General features: G+C 36.2%; 1 protein-coding gene across 2 annotated transcripts in view; it reads right to left on the bottom strand.

The window, feature by feature from the left end:
- The window catches only part of LOC133523227 (lysophosphatidylcholine acyltransferase), a 54,824-nt gene extending 36,752 nt beyond the window's left edge, over nt 1-18,072 (bottom strand). Inside the window, exons 1-3 of one of the 2 annotated variants that reach the window (XM_061858706.1) lie at nt 17,308-18,067; nt 15,095-15,240; nt 1,658-1,884 (exon numbers count right to left, since the gene is read on the bottom strand). In XM_061858706.1, the coding sequence (XP_061714690.1) occupies nt 1,658-1,884; nt 15,095-15,240; nt 17,308-17,424 (490 nt within the window). In that variant the 5' untranslated portion in view covers nt 17,425-18,067. Of the gene's footprint in view, nt 1-1,657; nt 1,885-15,094; nt 15,241-17,307 lie in introns of both variants that reach the window. The other variant, XM_061858707.1, reaches the window with a different exon arrangement.
- Nucleotides 18,073-20,842: the final 2,770 nt, after the last annotated feature.

The following is a 20,842-nucleotide window of genomic DNA, read 5'->3' as shown; positions in this document are numbered from 1 at the left end:
GCATTTACAGTCAACTGAACGTCAACTAATCTTATAAATCTAATACGTATGAAAGTAAAAGATAGCAAGAAGTTAAGAATTTGTACTAGTTTTAGGTAAAAAATTGAGCGGTTAACATTTAATTTAGGGTAGGTATAATTTAGTTTACTGTAGGATTCAAGGAAATAACATACCTCTAATATCTCAAAAATAGCAATCAGACTACTTTTCCATACGTAAACGATATAACGAGTAATAACATTTTAATAATGAGCGGCCTAGAGGATAAAATGCACGCTCGTTAAATATATATTTTTGATATAACTAGGTAAAATACAAAATTTGGTAGGTACAACTAGTCGAGTGTTGATGATCACGTGTGGGATTTTAATCCATATCATTTAAAATATAACTCATATTCCCAATTACATTTAAAATTGTGCAGGATTTATAAAAGCGAAAGTTTAAAAACACACAAAAAGGTATACAACTGCATGTTTCTTTTTAAAATTTACGTTTGACAATTCAGTGACCACAAAAAATATGGCGCAGTAAGGTAGAAGTACTAGTGCTCGACGCTGCACTAGTCATCAACAATAATCAACATGGGCACTTTATTTCATGGAAATATAGGTTAAACTTGAACAACGAATATTTTTCTGTATTCGAACTTAATCCGTGTCACTTTGACATAAAGTACCCATGTCGAGTACTAGTGCAGCGTTGAGCACTAGAGGTAGTACTTCTACCTTACAGCGCCATATTATTCGAATGTCAAACTAGGGGGCACACTTATTTCCTAGGCTTTATCTCTATTACAATAACTAACCCCTTGGTATTAAAAATTCCTCATCTGACTCAAATCAAATACCTTATCTGTGCACTACAGTGCAAGAGATATAATTCAAAGCAAAATAAGAAGTTGGGTTACGCTTTTTTATGCGAAAGTTATCGACTTAAGTTCAATGAAAGATTTTATCAATATTTGATGATCTTAGATTACTCCAAATTGGTTCACAGTTATGAAAACAAATACATATTATAAAATAAAAGCACACAAATAACACAGCCGCCAGGCAAAACAACAATGACATTACTCGAATGACAGACAGCAGCCGAGCGGTGTCTGCCTTTACCTCTATACTATACCTACTCTGTTACCAATTTGGTCAAGTTTCAGGTTTAAAAAAAAAACACCCAAGCCAGGCAAAACAAAAACAGCACTAGGACGTACGTCTAATTAACCGTGTACTCGGACTAGTTAGATATCATAAGTCATAAAGAAAAAAACACGCAAGCCAGGCAAAACAAAAACAACTACAAAAACAAACGACGTTGCCACAAGTTGGATTCCAAAAAGGCACGAGACGAAAACAAAAGCACACAAACCAGGCCAACAACAGCACTACGATAACGATATACGTCCAATGAACGGCTGACGCGCCGCGCCGTGTCCACCTTAGCGACCACGCTCGGCGCGCCAAGACATACGATAGCGATGGCGTCGAATTAGCTCGAATATGCACCATCACGACCACGAAGGCTTCTTTGATATTTTATCTTAGAGATGCTTTTAATCTTACTATTTATTTTAACCGCATATTCGGTAATAAAAGTAAATAAAAGCACACAAGCCAGGCAAAACAAAAACAAACACAACAACAACACTACAACATACGTCCAATGAACGGCAGCCTGGCCGTGTCCGCTTTAGCGACCACGCTCGGCGCGCCAAGACACACGATAGCGATGGCGTCAAAGAAGCTCGAGTGCGGCGCCATCACGACCACGGGCGCCTCGCGGTGGTCGCTGGGCGCGTACTTGGCGCCCAGGATCTTGACGCGGTGGAAACCGGCGACCACCACCACCAAACGCATCAGGGAGAGGATGGAAAAGCGGAGCTTGCTGAAAAGTTAAACGAGTTTAGGATCCCGGTACAATTTGACAAGTACTTAAAAAATATACGGCAAAAATAAGCTTTTTTCGGCCACTATTAAGATCCCTGCCTGAAACTTGGCTCTGTATCCATATACAATGTAACATTAATTAATTCATATACTTTCTTCATTCACGACATTTTACTATACATATTTATATACAAATGAACTATCTCGAATAATGCGAATATTTACGCTTTGATGGCCCAAAAATACAATGACAATTCTTTTAATACCTATTTTTATACATCTTTTACAATTTTTTTTTATTAAAAATTAAAACTACAATCTACAATGCGGCTTATTGCTAGTAATTTTTTAAACTTACTAGCAATTAAGTAGTCGCAGTCAAAAATAATTTCCAACGTATTTTTGAGCCACTTTTCCATCCTTTTAATCCAATGCAATAGGGTGAAAAAATGTATACATATTTATGAACTCCACTGTACACGGCATCAATAACAAATCGTAACAGATTCAAAAGCTCGAATTTCATTCCAGTAAAAATAAGGTAACTCGCGTACTCGTAAAAGTATCGAATTTTCATTATAATTTACACACTTGTCTCTCGTTGATTGAGCGTTTCACTATCAAAGTGTAGTGTATTGATGGCCATGATGGCCGACCTCAATCGATGGAAATTGGAAAGTCTTGAGGTCGGGATCATCCCAGAGGTAATCACTCTTTATTAGCTAAACGCTATCTAGTACAGCTTTATTGATATACAGCCTTATGATGGAATTAATATCGGAGGTTAAGTATGGAATAATAGCTATCGTGATGGTAGGGGAGCCCAAGAGGGGATTTTTGTAGTTACTAGAGCGTGTCAGCTTAATATACGAGAGACTGGCTACCCGTGGAGTCTACCTTAACCACTTTTCCAATCCGATGGTTGGTGGAGGATTAAAAAAATCGTTAAGTTTTTAATGTAACGGTTACACACAATGTGAAAATCGGGTCTCAAAATGTTAACCGTCACATTGAGAAAATATGTACAAATAATTGTCAGATTAAGTATTAACTCAATTATAGCATTCACTTGGACCAAAATTACCAAATCCACAAGACCCATAAAATCTAATGACCAAATCTAGTTGACGATTTCTTTAACCTCCCACCAACCCCCGAAATATTTCAAACCCCATAAACGCTTCCCTGATCGCTGAAATAAAAAACCTTATATAAACTTTGGATCACCGAATTATTTATTGACAATAACAATATACATAATGGATATATACAAATGATTACTATAACTAGCTTATATCTAAAATAGGCCCTTGATGCATTGTACCAAGGATGCTGGCGGCATTTCCTCGTAAACTAACTATATAAACTTTTATTCTTCCTGGCATCTAATTTTACGATTTCAATAGTTCTCTACGATGCTCGAGTAACTACAAATTTACCATTGCCAGCTCCCCTACCATAAATGGAAACGCGGCCCAACTGGGTCTGCAGCAACAAAGACACAAACATCCTATAGAATTCATGTAGAACAAACATTTAGGAAAAGGTTATTCACCTATGTTATACTTTACCCCTTTTGGGGGAATCAGCCTCTTTACTTTTAAAAGACTTTCTTTACTGAAATAAAGGACAATGCAAACGCGTGCCAACACTTAAGGTCATATTCCTGCTCCTTAACGTTGTTTATGTGTGCATCCTGGGAGCAACCAAATGGCGAGATGTTTTCATTTATTATTTCTGATATTTATTGATACGCGTATTTGAAGTTATATGTACTTCAAATGTATGTGGGTATAGGTGTGCCCGCCTCTTGTATGACGGTGGTCACGTGGGGAAGGCACAAATGGGAATACACACGTATACGCCCAATGCACTCCTAGTTCAAGCAGATCAACACTTTGATAAATGCCAGCATGTAGCCTTGTAGCCCGTTTTGTGTTACTTCACACAAACATTGATGTAGTTGTAAACACTGCCTTTTAGCATCAAGCCCGCCTTTTATAACTGAATTCATATGTACAGCCCATATAATGTTACATACATTATTGTTCTTGTCTAGTTTGGTACTAGGTCGATGTGTGTGAGACTGCCCCTAATAACAATTTTTATTCACAGTATTAACCAGTGAAGCTATGCTAAAATTTTACCATATTTTCCATACGTTGAAATGTATTACAATCGTGTGGTATACTCATAGAGCATCGTTTGACAAGATGTCGCACGATTGTGAGAGGCTATTGTTATCACAAATAGCTTTGTGGCCATACAAGGTCTTATACACACGTTTCTAATTTAGTAAAGCCAGTCGATGAGCGAAGAAGCATTCGTTCCATACAACTGTATGAGCGGATAAAATCATGCATTGAAGACACGATAGCGTGACATGTTTCGAATGCATTCTTCTTTCATCTTAAGATGGTCGGCTCTTTATCATTTGTCACTATGCCTGTCACGTTATTTTGACAAATCAAAATTGCATTTCTCTTGGCATTTTTTTGATTCATAAAGGTTACACTTATTAGCGCCAAACCTTACATCATTCACAGCAAATAGAAATAAGAAACAGTGTCAATTGTTACGGCGAATACAAGACTACTTATTTACTAGTCACCATGAAAGTACTCACAGCGGAAGTTTAAAAATACCTTCCAATTGCGTACACAAAACTCTAAAAATGGCACGCGCTTTGATGCGCCGAACGATAAAAGATATATCTCACCAGTTAAAAACGATCGCGATAGCATCGTTTACGTGAATACGAGTTGTGTTCGATGGTTACGTGTGTGATACCAAAATACTTTCTTAATTTTATTACGCAAGTCTGGTTTGTTATTTTAACCCTTAATTGAACAACGGCATAATATTTATTATACTATCAATATGAACTAAGTTTTGTATAACATTTATGTGTATAATCAAACTGATAGAATACTGAATCTACTATTAAGTAAAAAAGAAAAAAAAAAAAATAAGTATTATTAAAAGAGAAAATTAAGTAAGTATTTATCGGGAAGTTAGGTGTTGGAATAACGAAATGTGAAGGAACATGATTTAAGTGATTTTAATAAAGTAGATATGTATGATTTTAAAATGTAAAGTCATATAATACCGACAAGGAAAGAGAGAAACGATTGGACATTGAAAATGGTTAATACATAACTAATTTGTGTGCATTATTTTGTGTGCGAAGTTGTAACACAATCAAATATTTTACGTAGGCACTTTCAAAATAAAACATTTCATCACGTCATATGTCAAAATCCCGTAATCTTTAAATCGGTTTTTTCTCTTCAATACCTTTAATTAAGTATGGTTTCTAACACACGATTTTGTGCATAATAATTTGCTAGACAGATGACCAAAATAGGCGTCAACGACTCGACTACTATGTAATTATCCCGTCCAAATCTATTATGAGTACAGAAATCTCCGCCTGTCATTCACATCACTAAAATGTGAAAGCGTCCGTTATGGTGAATTATTTCCAAATATTAGTTTAAAACACATAGTCTTGATCACAAATAATTACCTTCTCTTTTTGTTGTCTATTATTTCAAAAAAGTGTTATTTCTCCTTAAAAATATAAATATGTATATTTATGTATGTAGGTTTGTTATTATATTATATTTTGTTGTTGTTGTTAAAGTAGCACTGCCCACAATCTCTCTGCTTTGCCTAAAGGTTGACTTACGACTTCTTTTTGTTTGAAGAAACGTCACTTTTGACAGTGACATATCTAATCCATATTACGTTTTTATTACTTATAATGTAGTTAAATCGAGGTGGAGTATTAATTAGTTACCTTCTTGATGAGTAAAAGTAACTTTTAATGTTGTATTTGCACAGTAATCAATACGTAACAGCTATAAAACCATGTTAAGAGCGCACCGCCAACAAACTGTTATGCAGTTTGGCGAAATTTTGATTGTTGTTCATGTATGTTTGTTTTTTTATAAATAATAATATATATATATATATATATATACCGTATCTTTAGCAAATGTTTGACGTATCTTAAAGTTCGAAACGGGCCGTAAATTATATAAAACCAATAATTATTCATTAATACTTTCGACTGAGACATTTTCTTCTTTAATTGACTTTTATGCACTGCATTTCAATGCATTTAAGTAATTATCGATCGGAAAGTGACAGTCGCACCAGATTTAAAGGTTCCTTTGCCACTTTCTCTCGTAATGAAGTGACAGATATGATACTTAAATTCCGCTTTTGGGTTTCGCAGATTGTGAAAATTGGAGCGAATGGTGCAATAAGAACTGGTTTGGTTCGTGTAGAAATTGTATGTTATTTTAAAATTGTTACGTAACATTATTTAAATTGATTGTCATTTCGAAAAAATATGACTTAATTTTATTGTACAGTAAGCTGCAAAGATAACTGGCGCGCCCTGCACAAAAACTTGTTTGCAGGGTGTCAGTTATCTTTGCAGCTTAGGTACTGTACAGTCAAGATATTAAATATCGATACGGAAAAAGTAACAAAAATATGTACACACTACCTTAATATATACACGATAAGGTCGTGTATACATATTTTTGGCACTTTGTCCGTATCGATATTTAATACCTTGACTGTACATGAACACAAGATGAAAATGTAAGGATTGTATGTAGTTACTGGAAGAGATCCCATACAGGGATAAGTTCGCCTTTGTTGTATTTAATTTACTCTGTAACTGTGTTTTTCGTGTTTTTATTTCTATGTACAATAAAGTATATACATACATACATACATACATACTTTATAAGCGGAACATTTACAATAGTCAGTTTTCCGTGTGATTTTTTTCATGGCTTGTTTCATTCTTACAATCACCTATAGTAAAACAGTACGGTTAGCATGAGCATACCAGTACGAGCGAGATGCATAGAAAGTAAGCCACACACACGCTAACGAATAATTATGTCAGTGTCATATTAGTTTGTCTCGAGGTAACGCTATAGGTCTTCTACATTGGAACTCATGTAAGGGCCGGTGCAGACAGATTGCAACGCGACTGCAATTTGTATGGGAACTGCACGTCGGCTGCACGCCAACTGCAACGTCGGTTCCAATGTAGAAGACCTGTAGCGTTACCACGAGCTTGTCACTAAGGCTCATAAAGTGCGCTCTAGGCTGTGTTTACTAAATCTACTGTCCTACAATAATTCGCACGTGTAATCAACAGAGTAACGGTACAAGCACAGACTAGTAAATAATATAAACTGTTAGGCTCTATACAGCTTCGTCAGTCCCGAAATACCTATTTATTTCATATAATTTCATGACGCTTGCTGAGCTTTTACACCTCCAAGTCTTATTAGTATTAGGGCCTGTTTCACAATGTCTAAGTAAAGTCCTGAATAAGCTACTTGCCATGTATCTGACGAATAAAGTGATCGTGGGCGTTTCACAATCTTTAAATAAGCCTAACTTGTAGATAAAGTGTTAAGTTTTGTAGGAAGTTTTATCAGGCAGTTAATTTATTTGTTATCTAACTATCCAATCATATACCTGGAGATTATGAAACACGCCCTTAGTATTTTCTCTGACATATTGGGGACCTTTAACATCTCTATTAAACATGAGCCTCTTGGGCTCTCGAATAGGCACATTATCTACAACACAGGACTAAAGCACGAAGAGTTTTGCTATTTCCTATCTCTATCGCATGACGCGTTATGTTGCTGTCCCGCCCATGATGCTGGCGGTCAATGCCACTGTGCGAGCGGGACAGCAACATAATTATGCACGTACGATAGAAAAATGGCGGGTCACTGTACGAAATTCTTCATGCTTCGCGTCCTTACTTTAGAAACATAACTTTATTTGATTGACAGTCTTAACCATAGGTATACACGTCTCTGCCGGACATTAAAGTCGCATTGACCCTCTTGTGGCTACTTTACTTTATTCTGATGTTTTTGTATAAGATTAATGCCAAACCGCTACGATACTATTTCCAGAAATGTTTTATTGGTGTATTTTTTGTAGTTTTGTAGGTTGATTAGTGGCTACCAGGCACTTAGGTTGCCAGGCACTTATCTATCGTCCGTCTAACTTTGCACCTACTTGAAAGGAACAAAGTGAGGGCGTGAAGGTATGACAAGGAGGGGGGAACGGTAAAAAATCATGAAATTCGCGTGATATCATTTATGGATGACGCCTTATGGTATTTACACACTTTATCCTTGCAAATGCAATGCAGATTTACCTTGGTCTGGCTCTACATTGCTAAAAACAAAATATAATTACGAAGTTGTGAAGGATCACAAGCTCGTAAAGTTTTAACTTATAAAAAGCCATTAGCTAATGACTAAATCAGATAAGTGAAGCTTTTTTGAGCTTACCGTGGGAGCTAGTCAATTTATGTAAGAATATGGAATATGGAATATGTCCCTTTAATTTTCATATGAACTTCATGTATTGGTGGCGCATTTCAGTTTTATATTTTTTCACTTTTTTGTGTTTATTTGTATACTTATTTTCCAATAGCTTATTCCTGACAAGATTTCTAACCATTCGCATAATTTCTAACTGCATTTCATTTGATCACAATCACGGATTAGTGTCATTCTTAACAGAGCCTAGATAGGTGCGACGACGAGCGAAGCGAGGAGGAGCGCGTTAGGTGAACTACGACCGAAACAGTGCAGAACTGATAATGATTTACATTACATTAAAATGATAAAAGTTATCCAAATTATGCGAATGTGGGACTGTCATACTGTGCAACAATGTCTTATAATAGGTATTTATTTATTTATTCTCCTTTAGCTCTGATACACAAACGCAACAGTTTGTTAAAATCGTCAACAATTACGTTTACTGCGGTTACAGATCACTAATCCTAATAGATTTTTGGGCCATTCTGTATAATGGCATCGAGCTGATCTGGTGATGGAGACTGTAGGTGGACGAAGACACTAGGTGATATAACTATTAAATTTACAATAAGACGTAAAAAACGTACGCAATTATGCAAAAAAAAACCCTTACATCATTTTGGAAAAGACCTCTGATACTGTTCGAACTGGGTCAAACACGTTTTAGGGAAAGGTCACTTCTGTTGACAAATACAATCAAAGTTAACGACGATACATACATATCCCGTTTTTCTTATTTGAGTCTCAAGTACGATGCTTGATATATAAATAATCTTTACTTAATTTAGTCGTTATCTTTTATCTATTTTTCAATTTGTTCACTCTATATTATTTTATGTCATTCTCCTTGTCTGTTACCTTTCGTGATTTTTTCTCACTTGATGGTCTCACCGGAAGATCAGCGCTGGAAGCCGCCAACATGCTGAGATGAGGCCATTTCGTGGCACTTTATACTTTCTTTGTTTTTGTTATATTATGTAATGTAATGTGTCTTATTTGTATTTACGAATTAAAATTATTCTATTCTATTCTAAGTACTGAAAAAATGTGTCCCGCCTGTAAAGGTGCCGCGTAAGAATTAGCTTCAGGTTCCCTTAACTTTGCGATGTCTACAGGAAAGACGCGAACCAGTTTGCTAAAAAAATGTGTTATGAACCGACTACAGGATCGATTTTTATCAATCATAGCACGTAAAAAACCGCACCGAAATTGGCCTATCCGTTTGAGAGCTAGGATGCCACAGAAAGTCGCTAGTGTTTTAGGCAATAAAACATTACTGATGAGAGTGATGAGCCTTGTCTACAGGTGTCTTAAAATATTATTATCAACCAGCGACCCCCCTCGTCTTCACACAGGTCACACAGAATCTACACATCTAAAGTATACATCAAACCCTTCCTCAAGAATCACTCTATTGATAGGTGAAAGCCACATGAAAATCCGTTGAGTAGTTTTTGAGTTTATCGCGAACATACAGACAGACGCGGCGGGGGACTTTGTTTTATCAGGTGTAGTTATCAATGTTTTTTAATCAAAAGATAATTATCAATGTTTGATGCTTTCTAATGAACAGTGGGCAGGGCAACTATAAAGCGAAATGAACATTCTGCCTCCGCAGCTTTTTGCGCGCAACATGATACTTGGATTGAGTTTATTGTTTATTGATGAAGCTTGAAATTGATCTGGTACCTTACGAACGTACTTAATAAAGATAAAGATAGTTCATTTTTCCAGTAGGCATGAACGTCGGTCAAATAAAGCTACACCGGCTCTAACCTTATACCTCTCCCCGACAAGATTTAATTCCCTCCTCAATTGGAGCAGGGTGTCCCAATATGCTGGGACCGGCAAGAAACTCAATGCAAAGCAATTAATACATATTATGGTATTTATTGGCAATCTTACACAAATCAACTTAGTGCCACAGTAAGTTTAATATGCCTTGTGTTCTGGGTTAGTACCCAGTCTAGGAGTAGGTTGGTCTAGTGACGTCGATATATTACATAGATAATTATATAAATAGAAAACACCTATAATTCAGGATCAAGTGTGTGTGATTAATTGACGGCCGGTCTGACCTGGTGGGTATTAGTGACCCTGCCTATGAAGCCGATGGTCCCGGGTTCAAATCCTGGTTAGGGCATTTATTCGTGTGATGAGCATGGATATTTGTTCCCGAGTCATGGGTGTTTTCTATGTATTTAAGTATTTATAAATATTTATATATTATATATATCGTTGTCTAAGTACCCTCAACACAAGCCTTATTGAGCTTACTGTGGGACTTAGTCAATTTGTGTAACAATGTCCTATAATATTTATTCAATAAAAATAATAATTGGAACCCGGCTCCTGCTTCGTAGGCAGGGTCACTTCAGAAGTTCAGACTACGCTAATAGCAGGCTGTCAAATATATAGAATACTTATATTCCGACAACAAACAAAATGACCCTAAAATTTAAAACCATGATAGGAGAATAGAGACAAAAAACCCTGTTATTAAATCTTGCAAATAGAAATTAAGCAGATAAAAAGACGCAAGCATATATATAACTGTAAAATAATTAAGCGGTGTGCTTTGCGGTATAATAATTAAATTCGTTAATAGTTCATATGTGGGCCAATAGTATAACTGTTTGGACATTGATACAGTACAGTCGGTACACGCCATGCCTTACGCACTTTCACATACGTTTATGTCAAATGTATAATAAAATATATATATATATATATATATTATAGGACATTATTACACAAATTGACTAAGTCCCACAGTAAGCTCAATAAGGCTTGTGTTGAGGGTACTTAGACAACGATATATATAATATATAAATATTTATAAATACTTAAATACATAGAAAACACCCATGACTCAGGAACAAATATCCATGCTCATCACACGAATAAATGCCCTTACCAGGCTTTGAACCCGGGACCATCGGCTTCATAGGCAGGGTCACTACCCACTAGGCCAGACCGGTCGTCAAACAATGTCAATGTTTATTATTATTTTATTTATTGGATTAAGTGGCAGCCTCTCGGGCCTTTGCCAAAACACAAGCGTAGATTACAATTAAAACACTTCACAATAATGACAATACAAAGTATTAGTGCATAATGTACGGTAATTGGTCAGAGTCGTCGATATTCAGTTCCGTCCCGTCGAGTTCTTCACGATGCACTGGAGGATATCTGGAGGCTCTGGAGCAGCAGCTCAAAGCATAATGGCCGCCGAGACCACGAAGCGGCGATTGATATCCGAAGAATTGGTTATTCGCATTTCCAGAAAATTCATTAAACTGCACCCGTCACGATTGCTATTCATTGCATATTATTCTATATAAATTATATATTAAACTGCAGAATGCAAGAAATAAAAAATAAATGTCATTCGAAAGCTCTGTTATTTGATTAGCCTCTGCCCGCGAGTTGGTCAGTCGTAATAGGTTCTTCCTCGCGTTGTCCTGGACCCGAAGCCTGGGGTCCGCTTGACAACTAATCCCAAGATTTCGCGTAGGCACTAGTTTTTACGTAAGTGACTGCCATCTGACCTTCCAACCCAGAACTAGGCATTGTTGGGATTAGTCCGGTTTCCTCACGTTTCCTTCACCGATAAGCGACTGATAAATATAGAATGATATTTCGTTTATAAGTTCCGAAAAACTCATTGGTACGAGCCGGGGTTTGAACCCGCGACCTCCATATTGCAAGTCGCACGCTCTTACCGCTAGGCCACCAGCGCTTTTACTACTACAGGTCTACAATGATTGCCTGAGAATTATCAAAAGTGCGACGAAAATCGGAATAATGTAATTGGAAGTATTGTTGAATTCAGATATAAGTAATATGTGATCGAGTAGAATACCTATTCGCTTTTAACAGTACAGTGGAAATCCAATACAGGCGAATATTTAAACGGTAGTTGGAGTTACTACAAAAAGCTCGTATCTCGTAATGTCATGTCATCTTATTTAAATGTTATGTTTAAGTTTAATTCTAAGGCTTGTAATGTTTTGTAGCATTGCTTGTAAACATTTTTCAATGTGGTGTTAAATAAAATGATATGTCTATGTCTACGTCTTATGTCTCGTAATGTTTGCAGTACATTGCTGCTCGGTAAATTTTATAAAAAAATAATATTCGGGTCCTAATTAAGTGTAGGTAATTTAAAAAAAACTTCTTAATGAATGATTATACGGATGAATTATATATCTGGTTTAATTTATTGCCCGTATTGGATTTACACATTGTGCATTCTAAGATATAACCACCCACCGTGTCTCCTAACGCTCCCACAATTTTTCGTATTTTCCAGTTCACCAACCTTACGTTTTGGTACATTCAAGCGGCCACTAGCGGCCGGAGATATGATGTATTTTGTTGTAGTAGATTGTAAGCAGATACCTATATATTGGAGATATAACACAGTGAGCGTAACCGGTACCGAATTATCTATTTGGAAATATTACTTGCATTGCAATATGTACCATGAGTTTCTTAACGCAAGTACCTCTACCTATTTAGTCCATTCTCTTATTGCAATAACGCAAGCTTGCAATCTGCATATGAAAGTATATGACTATATTGCAAGTGTTCCGCTTATAAAGTACCTATACGGTACGATAGATAGATACATTATGAAATATGAAATGGCTTTTCTCACAGCAATAGCTAATTATCAAAGATTGTACGCGCCATATAAACTATAGTTACCTAGCCACATCACTGACCACGAGCTTGCAGCGTAATTTTATAAGAGCAATGACCAAAACACATGCTCGGCTTGAGTAATGGGATGACTAACATGTTAATGTTAATAAGTATTAATAATAATAACAGAGTTACACAGCAAAGTAATTTTTAGAATTTGCCGCCATTGGCGTTATACGGCGCCCGGCGGTAGCGCTTTACAAAACCGGTATTTTCCGAAAATTACGGTTTATTCGAAATTGAAATCATTTCTCTATTTATACAAATTGATTGCCCATAGGATAGGAGACAAACATGTAAATTAACAATAGAACTATAAATATGTTTCGAACTGACGACTTTTAGATTTAAGTGCAATGCTAACGGTTTCTGTTTTTGAATTGAGAATATTGTTTTAACGTTTGAAAAGCTGCGTCTATTAAAATCCGTGATGTAAGTTTTACAGTTGCAAATGTCCTATTAACATAATCAATTTATATAGTTTCCATTTCATTCACAGAGCACTGCCTCGTTCACAATACCTATGACTCATCGTAAGAGAAGTTTGACTTGTAAGAACAAAAATAAGAGACAGCGAATTTAAACTTGAGTTAATAGTTATTTGTTTTACAAGGGGGCAAAGTTGTTGTTTTACCACTTGTACTAATATTGATACCCGAGCAAGCGAAAAAATCCAAAATTGAACCACGAGCGTAGTGAGTGGTTCGAGTAGTGGAATCTTTAGCGTTACGAGAGTTTCAAGTTCGTGCCTTGTAATACTAACTCTGCCTCCGAGTGAAACACAAAAATTTTCACCACACCAATGCGAGGAAAATTTTATTAACTAAACTAAATCAAATCCTTATGAACGTAATAAACAAAATATCATTCAATATCATCATTTAAAATTCAATTCTACTAGTTAACATAAGAAAACAACTCAAAATTTGCATCTGATTACTTTGCCCCACATGTAGATAAAATACAACTTTCTCATTCGTTTTTGAACAATCAAGAGGGTCTTTACCAGTTAGTGTGGTGAAAATATTATTAAATTGTAACTAGTAGTACTTATTATACAAGAATAAATTGCTGTGCTCTTACAGGGTCTGTATTCATTGTAATATATGAGCAATAAAGATGTTATGAATTATGAGTTTTTTAGCGGTAACCACACTTTTTAACATCGATTCGCAATAGAGTGTAAAACGGTAAGCCACTTTCTTTGACCACTACACATACTAATATGTACAATACTTAAGTTTTGCTTATTTAATTCAACCGAAAATCACATTCAGAATGTAAGCGACCATTCTCGTAATGAATGAATCGAGTGAAGAACAATCAACGCATTTATATAAAAACTTTTTTGTCGGCGCCTATATCAAATATTCCGTCATAAATTTGGTAATTTGCATTGCCATATACGTTGTCAACGCTAATTAAACATATATATATTTACCGTACGTATTTACGTTCAATAATTATCCGATGACCGTCTTTGTATTTAATTTAGTTGTCTTATTAAAAACAATTATGAAACAAGACATGAAGAACCTAATTAACAGCAAAAACTAAATTACAGTTAAGTAAGCCAGACAACCTTCATGGTGTGACGAACTTTTTGTTAACGGCACCTTGAGGCGTTTCCAAATTGCATTTTTCCAGTGAAACAACACCGCGACATTAAAGTCAAGAACGTGTGCCAAAGTAGCAATCATCTTTATTATCGACGTTAAAATTGACGAATGTGGACTGGGACTTAAGTGGCGGTAAAAAGAAGACGAAATTATATGCATAACCTTCTTTGCTCAGTTGCTTTGGATAACGAATACTTCCGCAAGAAAAGATCGTTAACGTTTGAAGAGATAGTATGAAATTAAGAACTATTGTTGAAAATTGTACACCGATGCACTTTAATATTACGCCCAACCAAACGTTATTTCAGACCACCAAACTATACATTTTTTCTGCACAATACACATAAATCATAATCACTTTTAAATCATAAAGATTGAAACTTCTTGGCAATAAATAACAACTTGTATTACTTTCTCAGAATTCACACCAGATTAAAGAGCAGCGATCTTCCGGCTCGCTCTTTAGATAACGCTTAATTTACGTGTTATATACCTTCTCCATCCTGTCATAGGTTTCCGCCTCAGGTCCTCCTCGCTGAGGCCATAAAGGCCGATACACGCGAGGAACCAGGCGGTCACTATTAGGTAACAAATGACGATCACTCGGAAAGGCAGCAGTATCACTGTGAATATCGCCGTCTGGAACAAACGGAACTTGTTTTAATATTACTGCAGATAGTAGCCATTTATTTAACAGGTTATGCTTCTAAGAATTCTTAACAAGAGAATTCGAATAAAGAGTGTAATTTTTGAGAATTTTCATCTTGCATGTTCAATATTGCCCTACCAATTTCTCTAGCTGTTTATCATGCACTTGACTAATAGACCTTGGAAACTAGCAAAAGAAAAATAATTCTGACCTAGATGCATGTTATTTAACTGCTTAAAGATTTATAAACAACAGACAGGTATTTATATAATAACTAACTAGGTATTTTAGAAGAATCATACCATTATCATAACCGATATTTATAATTTCTCTCTGTCAAATGCTGTGGCACACAACGGTATTCATGCTGCATCGAGCGTATCTAGGTTTTCGTCAAATAAGTGCCTAATTTTACATGTCGTGCTTACTAAAGCGGACGGTTGATTTTACAAACGAGTTTTTGTATTTACTTTTTGTGTGAAACCAAATTCCTAGCCTACTTATAATATTTGTAAGAATATAGTGATATGCACAACATTAAAAGAGAAAGAAAGAAAAGAATCTCTCCGTCACAATCAAGGCGTAAAATGCGGCTGTTATCGTATTGAAAACTACAAATGTAAACCTCTTTAGTTTAAATAATACCTTAGAGAAGACCTACTTAAGTATAAGCTTTTAGGCTTAGGCTTTAGAACTCTGACAATCGTACGAGGTTTATCCTGATGATGTCCATCGACTTATTTTAATGACTATTTAGCCTTTTAATCCAGGTAGCGAAGCAAATAATCTAGTCAATAGAAGCCAGAATGACATCGATCGAGCAGCCCAGCCAAGCATAAACTCTTCTGAGGAAACCTTACATTTCTTGGAAATTACGTGCTTTAATCGACACTAAACGAATAAGCCAGGCTTATGCTATCTTTCGGATTCGGTAGCGGCATGTAATATGCTGTCCAGTCTTCATCAGTCATATCGGAGCGTCCAAGGTGCTCAAAAATATCTAATGCACTTTAACGTCTCAATTTGTTTGTTCAGATATTAGTGAACACCTTGACCGCTCCGAGATATCTGATGGCGACTGTCCAAGTTTAGATGACTCAACGACCTTCCCTAACATCGTCGATGCGTTGTGAATGCGATGTTTGGCGGCTGTGATGGAAAGAATCGTACGTACGGAACAACTTTCTCTCCGCGTTAGAGTAATATAACTGTTTGTGCAAGTACTTTATAGTGGCTTTCGAGCTAGGTGAATTATAGTCATTATATAAATTGTGTTTTTCCAAGGTAGAAATGAAAGGTTATCTCTAAAAATAACTAGATAATTACGTCGCTGTTCTTTCAAACAGATTTTGCTCAAACTACATGTTAAGTTGCAAAAATTATATAGTTGTGTGGCGGTCTGGCCTTTTTGGCCACACGTCGATGGTACGATGAGTTTTTAAGTTGAAGCATGACATTCAGAAACAATCGTTGATTTTTCCGTGTCATTTGAATGTTATTGTATTTATTTATTAATTATAGGAGATTTGTTATAACAGAAAGTTTTAATCGACTCCGCCAGTAGGTCTCCTATAGTTGCTAATTTATTTACTAATAATGAAGTTTATCAGAGATCAATTGGGATAGAACTAGTGAGTTGTCTACAATAGCTATGATTCATTATAAATTGAATTAGTATGCCATTTAAATAGATTTCAAGGTTTTCCCGATAGAGCAGTAGGTATGTTATTTGTTGTACTTATTTGGCAATCGCTTCTTCAATCATACCGTGACGTTGTTTTACATATTTATAATTACTTAAAGGCAAACATAATATAATGCGCCAATTACGGCTAATAATACAAATTATAGAAAAAAATCTAAGATAGAAAATAATTCTGATCCCATTTTATGCTTAAACGTCTAACGGTGTTCTAAATTATTTTCCTTAAGTTTTTTTCTCTTGTATGATAAATCAAAACTTCGAGTCTGCGCTTTAGCTTTAAGTGACTTCTGAAAATATTTACAATCAAACGCTTGCACCTACTTATTAGGAGAATATTCTATAATTATCATACCTTTATTTTGTCATATGTGTTATCTAATTCCAATTTATGCACAAAAGGGTTCAATATTTCGGCACGCATATCATCAGATGAGTAAGCGCCGGTTTCACCATGCATTTTGCCATTCATTTTCACTAAACAAGGAGCACAAATTTTCTAATACTAAGAAATCGATCAAACCGCACTATTGACACTCATCTTTCACATATGAACCGAATAATATCTTAACACGATAAATACTCTTATTTTTTAGGTAACTTGTTATCATCGAGATTATTTGCGTTGAATACGAACGTACATTCCCCATCAAAAGTAAGCTAAGACTAGTTGTCAATGTTGTCATGTACTTATTTGAGATTCAACCAATAAGAGTCAAGACCAGGCGGCCTCGTCATTGGTTAAAATTTGACACTACCATCAGACGGCAATCGACCAGTAGCCGAACAAAAACGACTATTACCGAACAAAAACGAAAATGATTTCCTTTCCTATTAGTCCCCTCGTATGTCACACTGACAACAAGGTAGCAGGGTGCGCTACTATCGCATTATGTGTCAACAGTCAGTACCGGTTTTTTCATACATGCTTTGGCACCTGGCACAGTGCAACACTAGTTGTCATCAATGTTTATAAAAATAGCTACACGTGTAATAAACACATTTATTTCGATTAATTTCATTCGGAATCTTTCTAAATATTTTTAACTTTGCATACAATATTATATTGTCTTTACTGAATGCTGTGTATTGAATAATGCAATCATGGCTGTCTCAATTTTTCTAATTCTATGAGTCCGGTTAATGCACAGCCAAATAATGTACATCCCAATAATTGGCGACCACTTTTTTGGACGCCAATTATCGGGTTGTACATTATTGCCCTGTACAAACAGTGGCTTCGTATTATTGGCCCGGACCGAGCTTGTACAGCCTGATAACGCTCAACCCAATAATACACGACCCTATAATGCGAATCCATTTAGTGGACGCCGAATATTGGTCGCACATTATTGGCCCGTACCGAGAATGCTCGACCCGGGATTGCTCATCCCAAGAATGTACAGCCCAATAATTGGCGTCCACTTTTCGCTACAAACCACAGATTATAAATATTTGACACATAGAGTGATATTCTAGGGATGGGGCGACGATTTTTAAGTTTACGATTCAATAATGTTGCCATGCGCAAAAAATAAGCAGATAATGGTAAAATCCGCCCAGACGGGAACAAGTTTTCGTCAATCTAATTAAATTTTCCGATCAATGAGACGTAGTTTTATTAAAGTGACAGAGAAGTGCCTGCAATCTGCATACTTACGATTTTCGCGTTTAGGTATAGCCCTGGTGGTGTGGAAGTGACCAATATTATTGATGAAGCGCCAATTACATCCACACTTCGATATCTTCACGAAATGTCCCCATTTCGGGCCTGATAAGCGTTTTCTTTTCACGGAATATCAGCACATCGTTAACAATATTTGAAAAGTAAAAAGTACTTTGTCTCTAATTGCCAAAATGTTCAATATTTGTTATTTTGCAAATGAACCATATTTTTACATTTCAAATATTATATTTAAATTAAGTTTCTTTTCTCTACTACCTAAAGGTTATCTGGAAGAGATCGCTCTGTAGCGATAAGCCGCCTGTTGTTTACCTCTATCTATGTATTATATGTGTTTCCATTTACATTTTTTCAGAGGTTGTGCAATAAAGAGGATTTGTATATTGTAAACGATGTGCTTATATTTGATGAAAAGGAAAATAATTATTTCTCGGGCCCGAAATCGGGTCTGATATCAGGCCTGATAAGGTGTGGACGTAATTGGCACTTGATATGAAGATGCGGAAAGCATCAAATACATCCACACTTCCCGATTTCGGACCCGAAATCAGTCCCGATTTCATGTCTGATAATCGTTTTCGTTAAAAAAATACTTTGTCTCTAATTGCCAAAATTGTTCAATGTTTCATATTTTTTGCAATGAACCATTTTTTACATTTAAAATAATGTAAACGATGTGCTAATATTTATTTGGTGAAACGGCAAAATACTCTTTCTCGGGCCCGAAATCGGGTCTGATATCAGGGGGCTTAGCGCGAAAATAGAAATTCGCAAAATGGGGGGTCTTTCTTTTTTACTCCAACTAAGACGTAACTAGAGTGACAGAGAAAAATGCCTGCAATTGACTTACTTCGATGTACGCGGTTATAGCCCAGGTCTGATAAAGTGTGGATGTAATTGGCACTTATATACAATCAAAAGTGATCAAGTGAAGATACTTTTGAATAATGAATGCTTAGAGATGGTAGATAAAGCACTGTTTCTTGGTTTAATTTAATTTATTTATTTCAAAAGACAACAATGGTCCATAATGGTTAGTAACATTTAAGGTTTAAAACTAAGTGTTAGTACATTGGACATAAATCTACAATGGAGTCCTCATATAAGAACGCTAGCAAAGAAACTAAGTTCGGCCGCTTACACCGTTAGGAAAATCAAGCAATTGACCAATGTTGGGACAGCTCGCCTTGTCTATTATATATATTTTCATAGTGTAATGTCATATGGTATTCTGGTTTGGGGCAGAGCAGCTGACATACAAACTATATTTGTCTTACAATAGAGAGCCATTCGTAACTTAAGAGCACGTGAATCATTAAGAGAACTTTTCAAAAAAAATAATATTTTAACTGTAGCTTCCCAATACATCTATGATTGTATTATTTATGTTGTTAAGAACCTAGACTCCCTCACTAAGAATTTAGATGTTCATAACTATAACACTAGAAATAAAAATAAGCTTTCTATCATAAAGTTTCGTGTCCGCTAAGTACAAAAGTCATTCGTTGGGCAATGCATTCATTTTTATAACAAGTTACCTGACGATTCTTTAAGATTACCTTTGCCAGCTCTTAAGAATTAGGTACTTAAAGAAGTCATTGATGTTGAAGGCTTATTACAGAGTCGAGGACTACTTGACAGACAAACATGCATGGTCCAAACCAGAAACTGTAAAAACAAGTAGCAAATAAAATCATTGTACTGTGTGTATATGTAAAATCATTGTATAGGTGACACAGCTCAGGTAAGAAAGCACATCAAATACTTTTTGTAGGTATAGCAATCTGTCAGACTTATATAATGTATATTCTCATTATTGGAGCCAAAATATGCTCCGCCCATACCTGTGCATGCGGCAAGGACGTGGACCGGCTAGGCCGACATGGCCTCTCATGCACCAAAAGCGCCGGCCGATTATATCGCCACGGCACTATTAATGATCTGATTCGGCGGTCGCTTGCTACCGTCTCTGTGCCTGCTACTTTAGAACCCACAGGCATGGCGAGAGACGATGGCAAGCGACCGGATGGAGCCACATTGGTGCCGTGGAGACTGGGTAGGCCTTTGGTGTGGGACGCCACATGCGTAGACACCTTTGCGCTGTCCCACATCCAGGCTACCCGCGCACAAGCCGGCGCTGCTGCCGACCAGGCCCAACTACTCAAGCGCCGCAAATACTCATCTTTACTGCAAGATTATGAGTTTG

Source organism: Cydia pomonella, chromosome 12 (genome assembly GCF_033807575.1).
Source record: "Cydia pomonella isolate Wapato2018A chromosome 12, ilCydPomo1, whole genome shotgun sequence".
NCBI classification, from domain to species: Eukaryota; Metazoa; Arthropoda; class Insecta; order Lepidoptera; family Tortricidae; genus Cydia; species Cydia pomonella.
The sequence above is the reverse complement of the archived record's forward strand: the minus strand, read 5'-3'. Positions and strand labels throughout refer to the sequence as shown.